The sequence below is a fragment of the Anser brachyrhynchus genome, assembly GCF_964034855.1.
Source record: "Anser brachyrhynchus genome assembly, chromosome: 4".
Lineage (NCBI taxonomy): Eukaryota > Metazoa > Chordata > Aves > Anseriformes > Anatidae > Anser > Anser brachyrhynchus.
The window spans coordinates 39,436,255-39,456,504 of record NC_137698.1 but is presented as its reverse complement, the minus strand read 5'-3'; the positions used below and the strand labels follow the sequence as shown (position 1 = coordinate 39,456,504).

The following is a 20,250-nucleotide window of genomic DNA, read 5'->3' as shown; positions in this document are numbered from 1 at the left end:
AAAAAAAAATCTGTGCCTGACAGCTTTATTATTTATGAAAATATTAATTGGATGCCTAAATAAAGCACATTCTTTTGAAAAGTTTACACACTTTAACAGAATCATATTAATTTCTAAATAATGTGATCAGCAGAGGACTGGACACAGATGTTATGAGTGTAACAGTCCCCTGTGATGTACTATGTCCTCCACTCCTCCCAGTGGACTATTGTGTGGGGGCAAACTCTGAAAATGTAAAGACAGAGTCAGGATGGGTAACGTAAACAAGAACCTGGAAATAGAAATGCCTGCATACAAAAAGGATGCATTCAGAACAGCATATGCTCAAACAGAGCAAATTGGAAAATCCCCAACCTAAAATTCTTAAAGAATCAGAGCAAGAAAACCTCACTATCACAGCAAAAGCTATTAATGAATCACTCCAAATGTGACACCACACCACACCCCCTTCCTCCTTCTTTGCCCCAGCTGTCATTGCTGAGCATGATGCCATATGGTATGGGATGTCCCTCTGGCCAGCCTGGGTCAGCTGTCCTGGCTGTGTCCCCTCCCAGCTCCTGGGGCACCCCCAGCCTCTCAGGGCAGCACAAGGAGTTGGAAAGTCCTTGACTGTGCAAGTGCTGCCCTGCAACAACTAAAACATCCCTGTGTTATCACTACTACTTTATCAAAAATCCAAAACACAACATCATACAAAGAAATTTGACTTTATCCCAGCCAAAACCATGACAGAAGAGAAAGACTACCATATCCCATGCAGGTGCATTATTAGAGCTGACACTTTACCATATTACAACAACTCTTAAGGCTTTTATTTCAGGAAAATATAAAAGTAGAATTGAATGACGATTCTAGAGGCAGAAAAAGACAAACGTCAAAAAGGATAAGTTCTGAGGAACTTCTCTTTTACATAGCTTAATGATTTTATTATTATTGTTATTTTCATTTGCACATTCAGCTGGTCAACCTTTCTCTTTCTGGAAAATTGATATGTAAAGAATTAAGAAAGGAGAAAGAAAACAGTGAAAAATCATCTTAGGGACTTTTTATCAGTATATAATATGTAAAGGGATATATAAGCTGAATTAGTAATAAAGAAGTGAGTTTTAAAAGAGCAATAGTCATGTTTCATTAATTACTACATTAAAGAAGACACTTATAATGGCTCCATTTTTTACTATTAAACATTACTGAACTCTAAATCCTGGCCCAAAGAACTTTATTGCAAGGAATAAGGAGGCATTTAAACACTGAGTTATGTTCAGATTTTGTTCAACATTGTCACTGTTCTTTTGTATTAATAGCAGAAACGTACTCAAGCTTGCATACGTGCCACAGGTTACAAAGCGTATCTCATACCGGAGTGCATCCATGGAGTTGTTCCCAGGCACTCTCACCTATGCTCTGCAATTCTGTACATAGATCAGCAAGCTATCAAGGATGAAATTAATAGGACAATTATAGAACAAAACTAGGATGTTGGTGGCAGACAAATTTGATATTGTTGGAGAGCGAGAGAATTAATTCTCATGTTAGTACTTCCAGAGAAAGCTAAAGGTCACATCCTGAAGAATGCAAAGGTGAAATGTTAAAAGGTTTTATGATAATGCTAATGCAGACAGGCAGTTAAAAGTATCAGAGGTTTGCAAGGCTTTATAAATTCAAGTAAATTACGAGATAGGACTGAGAAGAAAATAACACAAGAACTTTTTGGTAGATGTTTAATCCTTGGTATTTTGAAACACTCTAAGTGTTCAAGCAGGGTTAGTAATTTACAATTGATATATAAGAAAAAATCTTAAATGGATAGTGCAGACCTATGCACTCAGTAACACTAAAGGAGAAATATTGATAAGAAATGAGATACTTACACATAATTTAAAGCTATTTGAAATTGCTGAAGGCAGCGTGGTTTCGGGAAATAAATTGTTTCTCCAGTGGCATGCATTCTGGCCAGAGGGAAGAAGAATTGAGTTAGCCTGTGGTTAAAAGCAAAAGAGAATTTTAAGGAGGCTCTGAATTATCCCTAACCTTTGGTACAGCTTCTCCTCAAATTTGAAGCTCACGAATCATTGTATTCTAGGCCGTGTCTGGGATAGTTTCTTGGTAGATGAATGAAGCATTCAATAGGCATGTTTTGTAGTCAGCTGTAACCTGCTAGCAATTCAGGCAATGCTTCATCCTTACCACAGACTTTTATGTTACATATATTATGGAGCCATGAAAGTTATCTGAATCTGTATGAGAAAACAAAGTTACACGAATTTTACCAATGACGTCTTTGCATGGACTTATGACAGTCACTGTGATACACTGTCCAACTCTGAGGTAAGCTTTTAATTTGTGCAGTGAAATTCAGTGTTTGAAGAACTGCTAGCCATCTCTGGGTTAGCAGAGCTGCTGCTATGTCTTGGTTGGCTCCCAGTGTTTTAGGAAACCTTCTGACTTATAAGCCCAGTAAAAAAAGAGTAGGAATACTTTATCTTCATAAGGTACAGCAACTCAGGATATTCAGAAAATGTTTCTGTTTGGAACAAGAGACCAGGTCAAGGTTCATGTTATCTTTTTTTGACTGTTCAGTTTCTCAAGAATAGGATGAGAAACAAATTCACCCCCTTCCTGTTTTTTTTTTTTTCTTCTTTCAATGTCTATTACATTAAATATTGAGCACTAACTTAACTGACTTTAGTTGTTTCTTTTCTCAGAATACCTTGTCTCTTGAGGTACAGATCTTTCTTGTTAAAAGCATATGTGTCTTAACTAGATGGTGGACATTAAAGGAGCTGGAAATAATGAAATACCCTCATAACAGAAGGTTTAATCAGGTTTAATCCCTGAAACAGTGTTATTTAGAAGAAGTATTGTGTTTCCAAAGATATTAGATCAGTTGTGCTTCTCCTAGAACTAGGTGTCATGTTTTTGTCTATAAAATATGGAAATTGCTTTCAGGTCTGGGGCTGAAAATAATACCTGGGTGATACATTCAAGAGAGTGTCTGTACTCGTGTCTCAGCTACTAGTCATGTTTATAAGGCTGTCATTATTGTTCTTGGTTTGAGCTGTGTTAATGTATATGTATTCTTCAAAAGAGAAGTACAACACAACATTTCCAAGCCTTGCAAACTAAACTATCATCTGATGCCTTAGTGTGAAGAGGGAGAAAGTGAGCTACGAAAAGACAGGGAGCTGTTTCTCATTAACTATTGTAAGATGTCAGCAAGATTAAGGTGTCAGGGTATAGAAAGATGAAGAAGAAAAGAATTACTTAACAAATAGGCATAAATGAATATAAAATGTGAATAGAGGGTTCTAGCTCCTTCTAAGGGTAAAAATAGGCCAGTAGACGTTACATTGTGCTACAATCAACTCATCCACTTGATTCTGACCTTCATCCTTATAGGTGAGAGTAGCGGGAGCAAAATGTTACCATATAGCCAGTGCTGGGAACTTTCAGAACCATTATTTCTGAAAAGAAATGAATATTCAAAGGCCCCTTTGACATAATGAAGGTTAAATCCTATATGGGGTTTTGCAGGCACATGTGAGTGCTGTCTGACTTGGCTCTAAAAAGCCCAAGTTCAGCCTGCCTGTGAGGTGCTGGGGAACTATATGGCCAGGTTAGTGCAGGGCTGAGCCCGTGCTTAATGAACTGGGGAGAAACGGGATGTATTACATTGCTATCTCACAAATGCAACTACACAAGGTGGGCAAAGCAATCGGTCTGCTAGAAAAAAAATACAACATAGACATATATACGTACAAAGAAGTCACTTGCCTGCAAGTTATTTCACAGCTGACTCTTAGAAACCACCTTGGCTCTCACCAGCTAATTGCCAGGTTGTACCACTTAAATACCTGTCCCCTTGCCTGGAAAATATTCAAATTCATCTAGTGAACAGTGTTTACCCACCAAGGAGAGAGAAATGACACCATTTTGTCTGAAGAACACACAGCTCCAGGCAAAGATCACTATTAAAAAATGGCTGTTTCTTTAGGGAAATAAAATAAAATAAAATGAACAGGCAGCAATAAGCAGTAGAGTAGAAATATGGTACCACTTCAAAACAACATTACTACCCTTGTGCAAATGAGACTTAGCAAATTATGGACAGCATTTTAAGTTGTTTTCACCTGAGTTTAATTCAGAATGGTCACTTATAAGTATAGCAGCCTTCCATGCTTAGATTGCTGCTCCACAGCTGTGAGCAGGTATTGTAAGAAACCTGCAATTCTGAAACTTAGAACCATTTCTAATGCCTTGCATTGATTTTAATTATGAGTCAATTTAGCCAAGCTGATGTAAAACCCAGTATGATTGCTTTGTATCAGATTTATGTGGATAGGAAAAGATGCATCTGTTTCCTCAGCAACAGTTTCAGCCCAGAAATTGTGCAGGCAATGCATATTAGCTTGTGTCCAGCGTTCAGCAATAACAATTATACAGTTTTGAAACTAACGCTGGTAGAAAAAGAATATATACACGTTGTTCACAGGTTACTGTATATCACACCTTTTCATACTGATAGGATCAATTTAGGTCCTGTGATATGTTTAAAAAAAAAGGAATACAGCAGTACCTTAAACACAGCATAAAATATTTACCTCACACTATCATTAAATTGATACATCTTACATGTAGTTCTGTGGTCTGTGGTCAATGAGTAGATAAAGCACAAATTTCCTTTGCATTTAGTGAGGTACTATTTGCTGATAACAATCCTGCTGATTGCAGGAGAGAAAACAATAGTTTTTGATAGCTAAATTTATAATCCTTTGTTTTATAAAAGTGTGCTTTTTGCTATACTGTCATCTTTTTGTTTGGTTTGAAAATGTCCCTCTCTGTCCCACCATAATATAAAAGTTTTGCTCTATTTCCCATCTGCTGTCTTTGAGAGATCAATTGCAGGGTATTCATCGGTGGAAATATGAGGCTTTCTCCACAGTTTCTCTAAAATTCATTTCCTCAGTCACATACAAGCTGAAATGGGTCAGTTTTCATCAACCATGGCAGTAAGCCTCTGTACTCTCCCATGAGCCCTGTTCAATAATTTAAAAGGGGTGGGAGTGAGAAACAAATTATGTGACTATTAATTCCAGTTTTCTTGTTCAGATGCCAGTGCATCAAAAATAGATCTCCCCAGGCCAGAGCACTTTGTCATGCTATGTGGAGTAATACTAGTTTGTGAATTATGTCTGGTCAGTTTAGTGTCTCAGTTTGGTCACATTAATCTCTTTGACCACTGCCTTAATCACTGAACTCTTCCATCTCATTTTTCATCTTACAGAAAGAAGCTGTCTGACTTTTGTCTAGTGCCTGGCACCACGATTGCTCTGTTGACCCCACGGTAGTGAGAGGAACCCAGAGGTCTCGCAGGCGGCAGTAGGACCAGCCACCGGGGGTACTGTCTCATCGAACTCAGCTATCTCATCCCTTCCTTCCTTAGTGATCATGTTAATATCACAGTAACCCCAGGTGATGTAAGCTATCCCATTTGACATACCTCAATATGTTAACAACTCTCTGCCTATCCCAAGCTGCATGAACACCAAATAATCATGAATTCATGGAGGAAAAATAATTACTAGAGAACTCTGTACTTATACATGAGTTATATCAGCCACAAGATGCTTTTCTGCATTCTCACATTGAGAAAATAGACAGCTGAGCACATTGCATTTACTGTTTGTATATAATCTTGATAAGCCCATTTTGTAGATAGAATTTTGAAACTTATTTTTATGTATCTGTCTATATTTTAATATGCTTCTTCATAAACTAGTAAGTATTAAATTATATTTAAAAATTGCAAAAATTGCATTTAAAACAGATTTATTTTCTATGAAATGTGTGTAATAAGAAAAATTTATTTCTACTATGGAAAACTATAAAAGATATGGACTAGAGAAAAATCTATCTGCTTCTGATACAAAAACCTATAGTAAACACAAGCACCTAGATACCACAGTGAGGTGTCAACTCTCAGGATATTTCACAAACTAGCCAGCACACAATGCAAGAAATATTAGTTTACTTATAATTTCTATTATCTAGAGGTCTTTAGAAAAACATTTTATCAAAGAAAAATTGCACCTTTTAGCCTTGTTCTCAGAAAAGATCTCAGATCATTGTGTTTTATATCTGCCATAAAGGAATAAGGGAACGTAGTTCCCCAAGAAAACAAGAACAGTAGTATTGGGGTAAAATAAGGACTAACATTTCACTGCAGACAGAAAATAAAAAGCCTAACCATTCCTTTTCCTCCAGCCTCACTTTGTCAGCCCTTTCCATCATATCTTTTACTGTTGCTTCTGATTTCTCAACTTCCCCGATAAAACAAGTGTAGTTTTTTGTTTCCCTCAGGAACTAAGCAAATGGATAAATTCCCATAAGTAAGCAGTCCCAATTCATGAATGTATTCCTATGGCTATGAATTCCCTTGGGCTTTTGAAAATTACCGAAGTCAATAAACCTAAGATTCTGAGAGAGAAACTTACTAAGAGCAGAATGTGGAGTTAAGGAACAGTCTCCCAGAGAGGTATGTCACAATTTTAAGAAAGGTGTCAGGATTTCATTTCTCCTTATATGGAAGTGATAAGTTGTCTTAAAAAATAGAAATATATGTATACGTAGTAGAAGGATGACATTCCAGGACACTGCATGATGAATTAGATGCACTCATAGTGCTGGTAAGGTTGCTTCACAATTAAATCAGCTATATCTGAAGAATCTACTCATCTTTACGAGAAGGACCGAAGGGGAAGAATCTGTTACAGACACTGCTATGTTGCTCATAATAGTACAGAACTAAATTGTACAAGCACTAAGATCAGCTTTCCACTAAGTATATTTTAAAACAGAATTATTTAGCCTATTAGGGTCTTCTGCAGTTGATAATGAAAAAGACAGTGAAACAGTGAAGTAGGAAAATACTGTAGATAGTGAAATGCAAGTACTAATATTACCAACAAATATCAAACAACAAATTTTGCTTGGACATGACCAGTAGCTTTTGAACATTATAACCGGACCAAGGTGATCAGCAAAAGTTGGTTTTCCTCACGTACTGGGCATTAACGTTCCTTTGGGTATGCTAATAGCATTGCAAAATTCAGTCTATTACTCTAAGAAGCTATACCTGGAATAGATATCAAAAAGAACCTGAAATGTAGATTAGGGTCTCCTTTTGGGGGAAGAATCATGAAGAGCCGGCATGTGAATCATACCCAGTATTTCCCTATCTAAAGGTCAGCTATGTTAAAAATGGTGAGAAATTTAGAGACACTGCTAAATTCAAAGGAATAGCCCTCAAGATAGTGTGTAGCCCATCAGGACAGTAAACCTCCAGCTGCCCTAAAAGAGCTTTTTCCAGGAGTTTAGTTACCAAAGTTTATTTCCTCAAGGTAAGCTCTCAGCAAGTGCTTGGATGCTGTTCAAACACTTCTGAGTTTCTTGCAAAAAGATAAACCATAGGTTTAGAGACAGAAATAACAAGGGCAGTTCAAGAGTAGAATAATACCTTAAGCTTTCTATCTTTACTAGCACAGTCAAAGAAAGGAACACCTTTCTGCTTAACAGAAGGTCATAATGACCACTGTGCTAGTGCCCTGGTGTATTGAAATCACAAATTTGACAGCATGCCTATGCCAGTAGGAATCTGAATGAAATAGTGAGGAATAACTACAGTTTTGAAAGGTCTCTGTTTGTCACTGCTTGGCCTGTTTGGCTCTGTCAGTGATATACTGGTGGAGAAAATATTGCTGTTGAGCCTTGTTGTCAGTGCCTATAACCTCTCAGGCCCATGACAGAATAAAAAGTGGGAACATTTTAGGAAATTGCTTTATAGCCTAGTCTTTGCTCTGGGGAATTCCTTCAGAGATCAAGCTCACTAGAAACAGGAAAACAATTCTTGTGAAGACTTGATCCCAGCATACCATAGACATTTACGCTGTTTGAAGACTCGACTCTGTATGGATGCCTTATTTTCCAGACATGGCAGTAATCAATGTCCAAAACAAGACTGACGAGTCAAGATTTTCTCATTCACTCAAAAGGCAGGGACATAAACTGCATGTATACAGAAACATATCTAGGTTATACTGCAGGTGCCTGCACTCTTACACTCCTAACAGCTAGTATTTTAGAAAGAAATGTATATTAGCAAAAGTTTATACTATCTTTTTGTTGCCCAGTAAGATCATAACTAATTAAATTCACTGATACTTCTCCACAGGATGAAATGAGAGGAAAAGAGACATGTAAGAACATTTTAAGGATTGCCAGGAAGATGCAGTAGAAGCATGTGTGGGCAAGAGACTATGACATTTCTTGTGGAATCATAAATCACATCGTGAGTGTGGTCTAGGACTAATGAACAATTCACCTGTGGTCCTCCATCCTGGCACCTAAGAGGTGTAGGTTTCCTGGTGTTTATCTCTGTTTATTCCATGCTCACTATACTTTCACAGTAGTAGTTACAACTTGAATTGTAATACTAGGTTCCTGTGATTAGGGTAATGAATGCCAACTACCTTTGATATGCAAAGGGTTTATTTTAATAATCATTACTACTTAAACTATGGTCATCCATTATTTCAAAATAAAAAGCCCTTCCCATGGCAGGGATTGTGGCAATATGAGCTGAGGGTCTAAGCTCATAGTCACGCACAGGGGCTAGATTGCTTTGCCCTCTCCTGTTAGACAGTATGACTACCTTGAGTGCCAACTCATGGTATCAGCCGAGCTCTCTAACTGACATTGTAATATCTTTGGGACAAAGCCACATAAGTAGCTTCTATTTGTACAGCACCTAGCACTGTGATTTGTGCTGAAAGCATGTAATATAATTAACGTATTATATTCTTAACTGAAGCCCTAACTCAAACATGTCAGAAATAATGAAATTAGATTTGACCAATAATTACATCATTACAAATATGGTAGATCTGAACATCTCAAAGCAAATTTGGTTACTGGTATTTCTAGAGATAATGTTTTTGAGAAGTGCTCATTTTCTCTGTCATTCTCACTGGCCATATAATGTTGCCTCTATCAGATTGACAACGTAAATCAAGTAGTGATGTCAATTCACTTTTTCAAAAACACCAAAGTAACTGTAAAGTTTGATATGAAAACTGTAGTGTCTGCTTAGTTTACCAGAAGTTATGGCAGTGAGTTCTATAATTTCGAGTGTGTTTATTAATTTAAATATAAGATGCATGAAAGAAGCACAAAGAGTTACTTCTGTGCTTCCTCCCTTCAGAACTGCAACTGGGCCAGTAACTCTTAGTACAAAGTTAATTTAGTCAAGATACTTGAGAGCCACTTGGCTCCGTTTCTAAATTCTTCCCTTTGTCCTTCGCAAAGCTCTTTGAAGTGTTACTCTGTGAGGTGGATGTTGTAATGAGCCTATTTCTAAGAGGATCAAAGTAGCAGAGCTGCCCAAAGCAGCATCAAAGATACACAACAGAGAGCCCTTTAATGAGCAAGAAGGACACAACTGTCTTTTCCCCAATATAAAACCTTAAAACAGTATTTAGATTAAATATTTAAAATTGAAAATTATTTTATTTTGTCTGTAAGTCACTAGCAGAAAGCAAAAACCTCAAAGCGAGGAGAAAAATTCTGCAGCTGACACTGCTAAAATGTAATGACTATCATTTGCTCAATGCTTCACCGCCATTTAATGAAGTCCACATACCTGTGGCCTAAGCTAAAGGTGGCAGCCCCAGCTGGCACAGGCAGGATAGCAGCCCCACGCTAGAGCAGATTCCTTTCCCATGGATATGAAAATAGAAAGCAAACATGAGGCAGGAAGCTGCGGGAACACTGCAGAGAAGGCAGCTTGGGGAGGGATATGGGGGTGGGGTGGGAGAAAAAAAAAAAAAGGAGTGGGAGGGAGGACTGGACATGTAAATTATGTGCCAGGAAATGAATTCTTTATAATGTCCCTTGCCAGAAGCTAAATTGTAGCAAATGTAAGCTGTCTTTTTTCCCCTCTCTTTCTATCTTTCCATAGTTCCTCCGAGGGTCGGGGAGGAAGAAGCAGGGACAGGAAGAGGGGTGATTCAATGTTTACTTACTTATTGCATTACTACAGAGCTATATGATCCAGCTTTAACATTAGAAGGCATGCAACCCCATAACAGTGAGGAACAGGGTAATATCCTGCTTCTCATTACACACAGCTTTTCAACTTTATTTGGCTACAGGCATCCTTCAATATGTTCTAGGACTGAAAAATGTGTTTCTGTTCAGAGGTTGGATGTGCATCTTGTACTGCGTTCAGTAATGAAAAGGGGGCTTATTTTGTTTGACTTGATAGCTATCTGTGCAAATACTGCTTCTGCTTAGGCTTGTGTTTGTTTAAGGGATCACCTACTGCATCTGTCAAGAGTGCAGAAACGTATGCCAGTGACCTGTGCTTAACTTGGGGATAAATTGAGAAGACTTGTATTTAAGGTTAAACCTGTATGCAGTTTATTATTATTATTTATTACTGCTGTTTGTTTGTTTTTCCTTCACAATTTAGCAGAAATTATGTGTCAGAAAGTTAAGAACACTTAGGAGTAAACCTTTGGCTGCTGAGCAAAGTATACTTCTAACTTATGAGAAGTCACCCATATGTGATGCAGAGAGCAAAATAATTAATGAAACTAGACTCAAAGTAATTATATGATACTTTAACATTTACTGTGCATTAAGCAGGAGAAGCAACTCAGGCTTTTTTTCTTCCCAACCTGCACAGTTTGTGATCCTGTATATCCCGGTATGTGTAAGGCCATGGACAAAACCAGTACTGGTTCCCTTGAAGAACTCTGTGGGTAAAAGCACTGGATACTTCCACATGCAAGGTATGCACTTTTTTTTTTTGACTGTAAAAGTGCACTACTTTTGGAAGTCCGTACATAGAAAAAAAATGGTAACTTAAGTGAGTAAACTTAAGTAAAAGACATGATTTTTCAGCAAATGGTGTTGAGAACCTCAAAGTTTCTAGTGAAGAATATTGGCTGGGAAGAACAGCTCCAAATTTCCTTCCTTTATAGGATACAAAATGCACAGCTTTTCTTGGGGTTCTGCTATCTCCAAAAATGTAAAATATCCATGAATGTTTGTATCATGCTGAAATCACTAAAACTCAGTAACTCTTCTGAGCTCTTAAAAACTAACTTCCTGCATTTCTAAGTTAGGATTTGGACACCTGACAACAATCTGGGGAAATCTTGGCCATTGTGACTTCGTCGATATTTTAATGGCAGATAGAGCTTCTAAAACATTAATTGCATTTACACCTTCTAAAGTTGCCCGCTGTAGAAATAGTGTATCTACATGCATGTACATATATGGCATATGTTTTGTGATCCATTTGTTGTGGGGTCACCACTATTCAATCTCTTGAAAAGATGTAAAGATACGAGTGAAAATATAAACTCTTGGCCTCTTCTATGTTCCCATTTCCTGCTCCTACAACTTAAACCCAAATGAATATGAAATAGAGGAAGATGGTGTTTGCAATTGCAGGTGGATATGAGAGAGATAACATAAACAAGAGCAAAATTTAAACAGAGATCGAAGGAGGTATCAGGCTTTTGAAATTACCTGGATTGTTGAAGACTAATCTCCACAAAGAGCAGCAGTCAAGACTTTAATACTTTGGAAATTTTGTGCAGAAGAGATGCAGGATCTATATCCTTCAGCTTTTTTTCATATGGTATGAAGATTTAAGTAATTGTCAAGAACTGTCCTATCTCAGTGTCAGTTCTATATTGTGTCCTAAAAATAAACCTTTGTTTACTTTTAAGAATAATTTATTCACTGAGTTTTAAAACATTTTCAAGCACAATGACTTCTAATGATTTCTTCTGCTTCAATAACAGTTATAACCTACATTACTGGGTTCTGGTAACAGCAAACTCAGTAATAGTAACATTTGCATAAAAATGTTTTCTTTCCTATACGGGCTGAAAGAGTCCCTAAAATTGTATTAAGCACTCAGTTTGCAATCTATTGATCTATTTTCATTACTAATACTTATTAATTATATTTAAAACTACAACGATTTGATTTAATTGGGGAGCAGAGTTGTACTCACCTCTTACAAGCAGTACTTTCTCAACAGAACTGTTCAAACACTTTTTGCTGTATAACTGTAAGTTGACTACATTTTGCTATGGGAAATACAGGGTATGAAATGAAAAGAATGTTTCCATGATAACCATATGATTAGCTAGTATCAACTTCTGGCATATTGCTCTCCCTGAATTTTTCTGCATCAGTTTAGTTAGGCTGTGAGCTATTTGCTGCAGTCTTGCTGATTTAATGCTCATAAAATGAAGAGGAGAATGCATAGTAATAGGTGCTACACTAAGTGCTCCATAAAATATTCCATGTAACATAAAACTTACAACTTCCTCACCTAAGTTTCTCTAAATAGACGTTTTCAGTATCATTACTAACAGCTTTGAAAGGTTTCTCTCATAAAGTAGTAATCAACTAATCCCTTCAGAGTAGCCCTTTCTTATTTTCCTATGGGCTGCTGATAAACCCTCCTCCTCAAAAAAAAAAAAAAAAAAGAAAAAAACACCACCCACCCTTACACTAGGCACAACACAAGAACAGTTCCAGTAGTCAAACTATGACAAGGAACTACCTGGAGCACGCAGGACAGTCATTGTACATTGAGGGCTGTCAGTTATTTTCCCTGAAAAAAAAAAAAAGCATAACGATTACCACAGGTTGTAAATTTAAATACCAAATATGCATATTTTCTACAGATATCCCATATGAAAAACCTACTAACCTAATTACAGTTATTGATAGGACGATTTTCATAAAGCGATGAGACACCTAAAGATGATACTTGAATGAATCTGATATAATAATGCCTTCTTTGTCAAAACCATATATGAATAACAGCAACTGAAAAACAATGCATTTTGGCATTTCCGTGCTATCAGAATCATGAACCGATATGTAAGATCAGCTCTTGCCTAACGTCCTGTCAAACGATTTTCCAAGACTCTGTATTCAATGAAAATTAAGATGGATTCCACAACATTATGCAGTGACAAACATTACTTCAGAGCCCATGGCCTCAGGGACTCTAGATAGCTGCAGTACCTGAAAAAGCGATCTTCAATCCTTTAGCCCCCTTTTTGAAAAACATGGCCAAACTAACCACATGCAATACCTTTTTCATAGGTTTGTAATAGGGATTCACAAAAGCAAGTCATAACAGAAACACTGTGGGGTTGCTAAAATGTGTTTGTTTTTTTTTTTGCGTTAACATGTCTAACCCATCTTTGAAGAACTTGATATCTAGCCCCCACTCTGCTGTTAAGAATAAGGAAATTTTACCAGGAAGCCTAAATACAATGTCAAGACAGTAATTATCAGAAACAAAAAAATTTGTCAAAAAGTAATTATCTTTTTTTTCATGCGTCTGATCTATGCTGAAACTGACTCTTTTCAGATTATTAGATCATTTGCTTGACCCTGTTAAAAACATTTTACTTCACTTGTAAGTCAGTTTTTGGCCATATGATACTGCATAAACAGTTAACTTAGAATATAGCTAGGTGCTAAGTACTTTGACTCTCTTCAGTTAATTTCATAAGTACTTAATTTTATGTTTGTTTGATCATACCAGGCATTCTTGAGAGGATTAGACTCATACATATAGCTTATATATTTTAAATACATTTTAAATCTGTCAGTCTGAATATCACAAACTATGCCACAGTCAGTTTGCATCTTATGTGTAAATCAAGAGCTACTTGGTCAAATTCTATGATTTTTAAATTGTTTACATGAAGTGTTTTATTCAATAATTTCCTTTACATTGTAAGGTATTGATTTAAATAGATGATAATGTATTCTTTCAGTTTCCCTTCTGGAGGGATCAGCAGGTAAAGGGTTAGACAAACTCACAGTCAACAGGTCAACAAGTGGACTAAAAGGGAGTGTATTCCTGCCCAGTCCTAAAACAGCTAGGACCACAGTTCTGGATGTCAGGGAGATGAGGGGACTGGACTGCTGGAAGCGCATAGACACTTAGAAAAAATAGTCCTGAGATAGATGGGCCACTGGTCTGCCCAGTTGAGCACTTCTTCCTTTCTTAAGATCAAATAATAAAAATACAAATAAGAAGAAAGGGAAAAAAAAAAGGAAAAGAAAAAAAATACTTACTTGTTCTTTTGTGTAAACTTGCCTTTCTCTTCTTACTGTAAGGATAGGTAGTGAAGGAGAATACTGAATAAATATGTTTGCGACTAACAGTGATTTGTAACGTGAGGTCAGAATTTAGCCCAGATGTTGCTCTTCTCTTTGCAAAAAGCAGCAGCATTTTTAAGGGGATTAGTAATTGCAGTGTCTTTTCACTTGACAATATGAATCACTCCTAGAGTGGACAAACAAGGAGAAAAAAAATGCAACAACAAACAAGCAACACAATAGCTTTTTTGTGACCACCAACAACTCACAAAAATATTATTTTCTTTCCTTTCATTTATTTGCATACGTATGTATTTGCAGAAGGCAAAACACAACTACATAGATCATTTAAATTCTGAAAGATACGAAACTTGGATGACTCAGTGGAAAATTCTCAGAAATAATCTCGATGAAGTGGTTTTATTCATCTCATTCTACTTTTCTCAAGGGCTGACATACGCATAAAAGGGGAACATGATCCCTTGCACATGTTCTCCATGAGGACTGCATGTAGCACAATCATTAACTCAAAACAAGCTTTGCTGACTCTTACTCAAAGGCATTGCTGAATCTAAGCCAAAGGAATTCAGACCGGCCTTTCTCCATCTACTCTGATCAGTGAATATGGTGAAAAGACAATCCTGTTTCACTGCACAAAATATTGCACAGTTTCAGTGGGCTTATGTGGTCTGTCCTAACAAGTCTGCTGTGCAGTGTGGGACATTTTAAAAGTGACCTTCCTTTCCTGTGCTGCTGCAGGCTGACTACACTCAAAGACAGAGGGACAGATGAGAGGACAGACAGCTGGGACTGAGCTTACTAGACGCTGCTAACACAGCAAGATCCTACCAACAGCAATCACCAAAACTTTAGCGATCCTCATTTTTTTGTCAGTCCCTCACGCAAGAAAGTACACTACGGTTAGACCATCTACAACACGTGCTGCGTATGTGTGAAAGGGACAAATGGAAAACACAGGGGGGCCTCAGGAGCTCCCAGAATGCCGATATTAGATGAGAGCACAGCAACACATCTGTGGGGACAGCAGCTCTTCTGGGTTATTCTTTATGGAGTGAGGAGTGACAGCCCTTGTCCTTCATAGTCATTTGGCTTTGCTCTCGTATTCTCTCTGCTGCTTTTAGTTTATCCAGGGGCTATGCCTCCTATTCTCCTGTCGACTGCTTTCATCATCTGTCAGTTCTACCATATGGTCCTAAACCTTGTCAGGGAAGATCCACCTTCAGGTTGAAACAAACCAAACATATGGAATGCTGTTTCGGAGGTGGGGGTTAAAACCATCTTTAGATTATTAGTAACCCTGGTTACTATTTTGAGTTCTTAGAGAAAGCAATTTGCAATGATCAATAAACTGCCCAGCATGCTTTGGGAAATGGAAAATTCAATCTCTGTGTAATAGTTTATTCTGTAACAAAGAGTGTAATTTTTTGATTTAAAACTAATCTGTCTATAGTAACACACCTTGTCTCAAACCCAAGCCAAACAGTTGATTTTTCAGAATAGTATTTTGTTTTGAGCCAGTTCAAACTCTTTCAGTAGCCATGTGAGCTTCCCACAGCGTCTCTTGGGAAGTGTAGACCAGAGTTTTCCCCTTTGAACTGGTCTACCCTGTCTGGTAAATCTCCCAAATGCTTTAACATCTTCCCTCTAGTTAACACTCAAAAGTGAACTATGGAAGAAAGCACATGAATGGTGTCTAACAGGATAAATGGAGTAAGAAGAGAGCCCAGCTTACTGGAAGTGATAAATATTTTATAAGAATAAAAAAATAATTATACTTGGTCAGATAAAAAGTTAATTTAGAATTCATTTGTGCTTTTGACATTGGTCAGCAGAAGGGGCAAAAAGAAACAACAAAATTAGAAGCTAATTGTTTCTTCTGGTTTATTGTCTCAGCTTCCAAAAATGTGCCATTTCTGGGACTTCTTGATCTAGAGATTGCATCCAGAGCACTATGTCTAATATCTACTTTATGCATCTTCAAATAAATATTTCAATCTGTTTTTTAAATCAATTTATACTTTTGGCCTTCAGAACGCCTTGCAACAACAAAAGTTTCAATTTAATTATGCATAGTGTGAAATAGGGACTTTCCTTCATTCATTTCAAAACTTCAATTTTAAATTGGTATTGGGTGTCTTCCAGTTCTTTCACTGAGAAACAGTGAATAATGCTTCCCTAGCTATCATTCCGATCACAGTTTTTCGAACTTATCTCATAATGGTCTCATTGTGTCTTCTATTTATCCTCTCATCCTACGGAAATGGTTCATATCTTTGATCTTCCTGGTCCTCTTTGCATATCTCTTGAACTACAATTCCCATGAGTCTCTTGAAGAAGCTCACGGGACAAAAACTGACACCAAATTAATTTAAAACAAAACATTCAAAAAAAACCTACATAATACTGTTGGCCCCTTTCTGTATATTTTGCATATTTTAGTTCAGTCCTCTATAGGTATGAAAATAGTTACACTGATTTAACATTTTTTCTGGGAATAAGAATTGCAATTGCGCTCTGTTTTATCAGAAGTTTTCCTATACGCAGTTAAATACATATTTGTGCAGATCCATATTGACACCAAGATTAAAGTTCAATTTGCCACAAAATTCAAACAATCTCCATAAAAAATCACCAAATGTGGAAGTAAACCTGACCACAGGCAGATGTCAAGCAGGTTTCCTTTTGAAGCAAAATGAAGTACAAGCAATAAATAAATAAGAAGCAAATCTGACTTGGTTTTAATGTTCTTTTTTTTAATTACCTTAGTAAAACAAGGTAATGCCTTGCAAATCTAAATAAACTTAATTGATGTTAGTGGATTTCCCCGCATTTAAAAGAGAAGAACTTAACATCTGACACTTTCCATTAAAAACTACTTCTCTAAATGCCATGCTGGGCACAGCTATTTTTTGGAAACTTCTAATGTTGTCAGACTAATGCTTGACAGTTACGCACACATGGTACAGCAGAGAGATTTTGTTCTCAAAAAAAAAAAAAGCTAAAATTGCAAACCGAAATGAAGTTGCTGAGGTCCAGTGCTGAGGCATCAGGGCTATAAGTCATTCTCAGATAGCATTACTAAGATAACAAAAATGCATATGCTTATTTTCAAGGGCTGTGTCTGGAGAAGAAGCACAGCACGGCTGTCATGTGAACAGCCCGGTTGCCTGCTCTGAAGACGGTTTTATATTCAGAGACATCCCCCTCTCCACCAGTTGCAGTCACTTGCCCCCTTTGCTATGAAAATAAATCAATTTCATCTGCCGCAGTTCGATTTCTTTCTTCTCTCTGCCTCAGTCCCTCAGTTCCACTCCCTCTTTGAAAGCCTCTTTCCACAGCACCATATGGCAGCTGGGAGAAGGGCAGAGCAGTGATCTAGCTCTTAACAAAAGAGGCTGTGGTGTCAAAAAGCCTCATGAATGCATGAGACACATTCATGTATAGAGAAATGCCTCCAGCTCTGTCAGGGAGGACTAAAGAGAAGGCTGATAGGCCTGACATCGCTTTCGAGTTAAGAAAGGCAGCAGTTCTCTCTGCAGCTCATCCCCTCCACCCTCCCCCTCCTTGGTTTCACGCCAAAATCCTATTAGATCCATTAATGACATGAGACACAAAGTCAGAGTGTGTGGCAGAACAAGAAATTAAATTAGGCCACCTTATTTACTCCCTATCACTCTTTTTGAGATAGAATTATACTACTAAAAGAAAAAATGAAACAGGCTTTAATAGTGTGCTGTAGAGCAAACAAATAAGCTCCATCCCAAAAATAAAGGGCATTGAGCACACCCCTGTACATTGCCTTTGTGTGCATGTTTGCAGCAGAACTGCAAACTTTCAAGGCAACTCTGAAAAACATTTTAAAGTCTACTATTTACTGTTGGGTTTATTTTACTTTCTCAACTTACTGAAGCTGCTGTTGATACAGACAAAGGACTTTGAGGTTGGAAAATTAGCTAGACCTAATATCACATGTGCTCACTTAGCTGTTACAGAACTACACTTAATTTTTGAATATGAGAGAAATGGAAACTGGCACTTACAACTCATGCATTCCTTCTTCCTCATGTTTTGCTTCCTCTTTTTCTGTCTTGGAGTTGTTTGGCAAGCTTCAGTCCGCAGAAAATTCTACAAAATAGTCACAATCTTTATACACAAAGTTAACAAAATGAAAGACCGAAGTATGTTTCTTACAAACTTTTTTCATTACTAGAGGAAAGGAAAAATCGCCACTCTTGAGCACCAGAATGCAACAGTATGTATTTATGAATAATTTTCTTACTGAACTGTTACTGAAATGCTGGTTAAACCTTTAAACTAGAGCTGCATTACTAATGCTCCCTCTTCCCCAGAAAGGCCTCAGAAATCACAAAACTTTGTGTCCCTGGGGTTATTTAGAGGAACCTGGGCAAGCTTCCAAATGCTGGTATATGTGACCTTTACAAGTACTCAACAATAACAGTTCCCTATGAAATAAATCAATGAACATGTGTATAGTAACTCAGCAGTGGCATGAAAGTTTCAAGCTGAAATTGTATCAACACAGTTGAATCATCTCCCTACAATCAGCCTGGAAGCTTTTACTGAATGCAGGGCGTATGTAATTATATAAAATACGTTTATAGTATCTCACCAGTCTTCCTTCGTGGAATGCACTTAATGTACAGCCGTTGAACAACATTAAGTATGCGTGTATGTATTAGAGCTACTATTTATAGGCCCATCATGAGTCACAGACAATGGAAAATGAGCTAGTTTCAAAAATAAACTACAAAATTAATTACAAAGACTAAAAGTTCCTCTTGTAGTGGCTTTGATGGCGTCTTTTTTAAATGAACTATGCAACAGATTGAAAAAAAGCTATTGTAAACACTGCTTAGGAATGCCTCTGAAATGGCTCTGGGGAGCTAATGTTCATGATATTTGATAGACTTAAATGCAGTCGGATTGGGTGGAGGTGGGCTTTTTTCTTTTTTTTTTTTCCCTCCAAATTTTAACTAGCAGACTTTAAGCTCTCATCTGCAAGTGTGACTTGTGCAGGGTCCCTGCTCAGAGCGCGGGGAAGGCGAGGAACAATGCCACTATTGAAGGCTTGCCCATTCACTGCGGCCACATCTGTTTACATGGCCTATGCCCACCTCTAAAAAGGCTAGTCCTCCCACCTCTATTTTATCTCCCATGGTCTTGAATGGCTGGCTGGCTGAATGCTTTTCTTCTGAAAATCTGCAGTTTCAAATTTATTTTATGAGACCAAAGCTGACAGACAGACTAACAATAACATTTGCACATTTCTATAGTCTGGTTTGAATTTTATTGTAATCTGAGAACAACTGTAAAATTGTCCCAAACTACCCAGTTTCAAAATAAGTCTAATACATAGGATTTTGGCACCAAACTCATGGGGTTGAATTTTGCACTTACTCTTGGTTACATTTAGTTTTAAAGATTTTTTTCTGTAGAAATAATATTATAGTTCAAATATTTTTGATACAACAATGACAGTACTCAGAGTAGGAATAGATTTTTATCAACAAAAATTTTTTTTTGCCATATGTACAGCTATGTTTGGAGTCCATTGCTTTATGTTCTGCACTTCATAAAATGGTTTAGGTAGAAATAGTGACTACAATAAAATTCAATGAATTCAGATACCAGCTCTGCAACTTTCAAACTGAGCATCACTTTGCATGGCAGATACTTCAAAGAAACCAACATATTTAAGGAATTTCAAAATGGCTAGAGATCAATAGACTAACCCCATGTCCTCACTTAAATGAAAATTTTAACTGAACAGAAAATGGTGAGTGACCTTCAAAAAGCCAAAGGAAGCCCATGTTAACCAGGGGAAGTAGAAATCCAGAAGCTAAAAGCCTATGGCTGAAAACTCTGTGCACCACTGTGCAACGGGTTGTTTGTGTTTTTTTTTTGTTGTTTTTTTTTTTTGGGGGGGGGGGAACAGGATATAAACTTAAAGTTTCATGAATTCAGCATCAACATGATTTGTGTCTATTGATTAACTACATT

General features: G+C 37.3%; 1 protein-coding gene and 1 long non-coding RNA gene across 5 annotated transcripts in view; one reads left to right on the top strand and one right to left on the bottom strand.

The window, feature by feature from the left end:
• Positions 1–20,250, bottom strand: part of LOC308194506 (uncharacterized protein) — a 75,974-nt gene that overhangs the window by 21,722 nt on the left and 34,002 nt on the right. The window contains exons 4-7 of one of the 2 annotated variants that reach the window (XM_080590533.1): positions 18,270–18,354; positions 14,185–14,219; positions 12,647–12,697; positions 1,872–1,979 (exon numbers count right to left, since the gene is read on the bottom strand). In XM_080590533.1, the coding sequence (XP_080446659.1) occupies positions 1,872–1,979; positions 12,647–12,675 (137 nt within the window). In that variant the 5' untranslated portion in view covers positions 12,676–12,697; positions 14,185–14,219; positions 18,270–18,354. Of the gene's footprint in view, positions 1–1,871; positions 1,980–9,697; positions 9,855–12,646; positions 12,698–14,184; positions 14,220–18,269; positions 18,355–20,250 lie in introns of those variants that run through there. The other variant, XM_080590534.1, reaches the window with a different exon arrangement.
• The window catches only part of LOC308194508, a 112,160-nt gene continuing 101,760 nt past the window's right edge, over positions 9,851–20,250 (top strand). For all 3 annotated transcript variants that reach the window (XR_013950618.1, XR_013950619.1, XR_013950620.1), the window contains exon 1: positions 9,851–10,850. This is a non-coding gene — a long non-coding RNA (uncharacterized lncRNA). The remainder of the gene's footprint in view (positions 10,851–20,250) is intronic.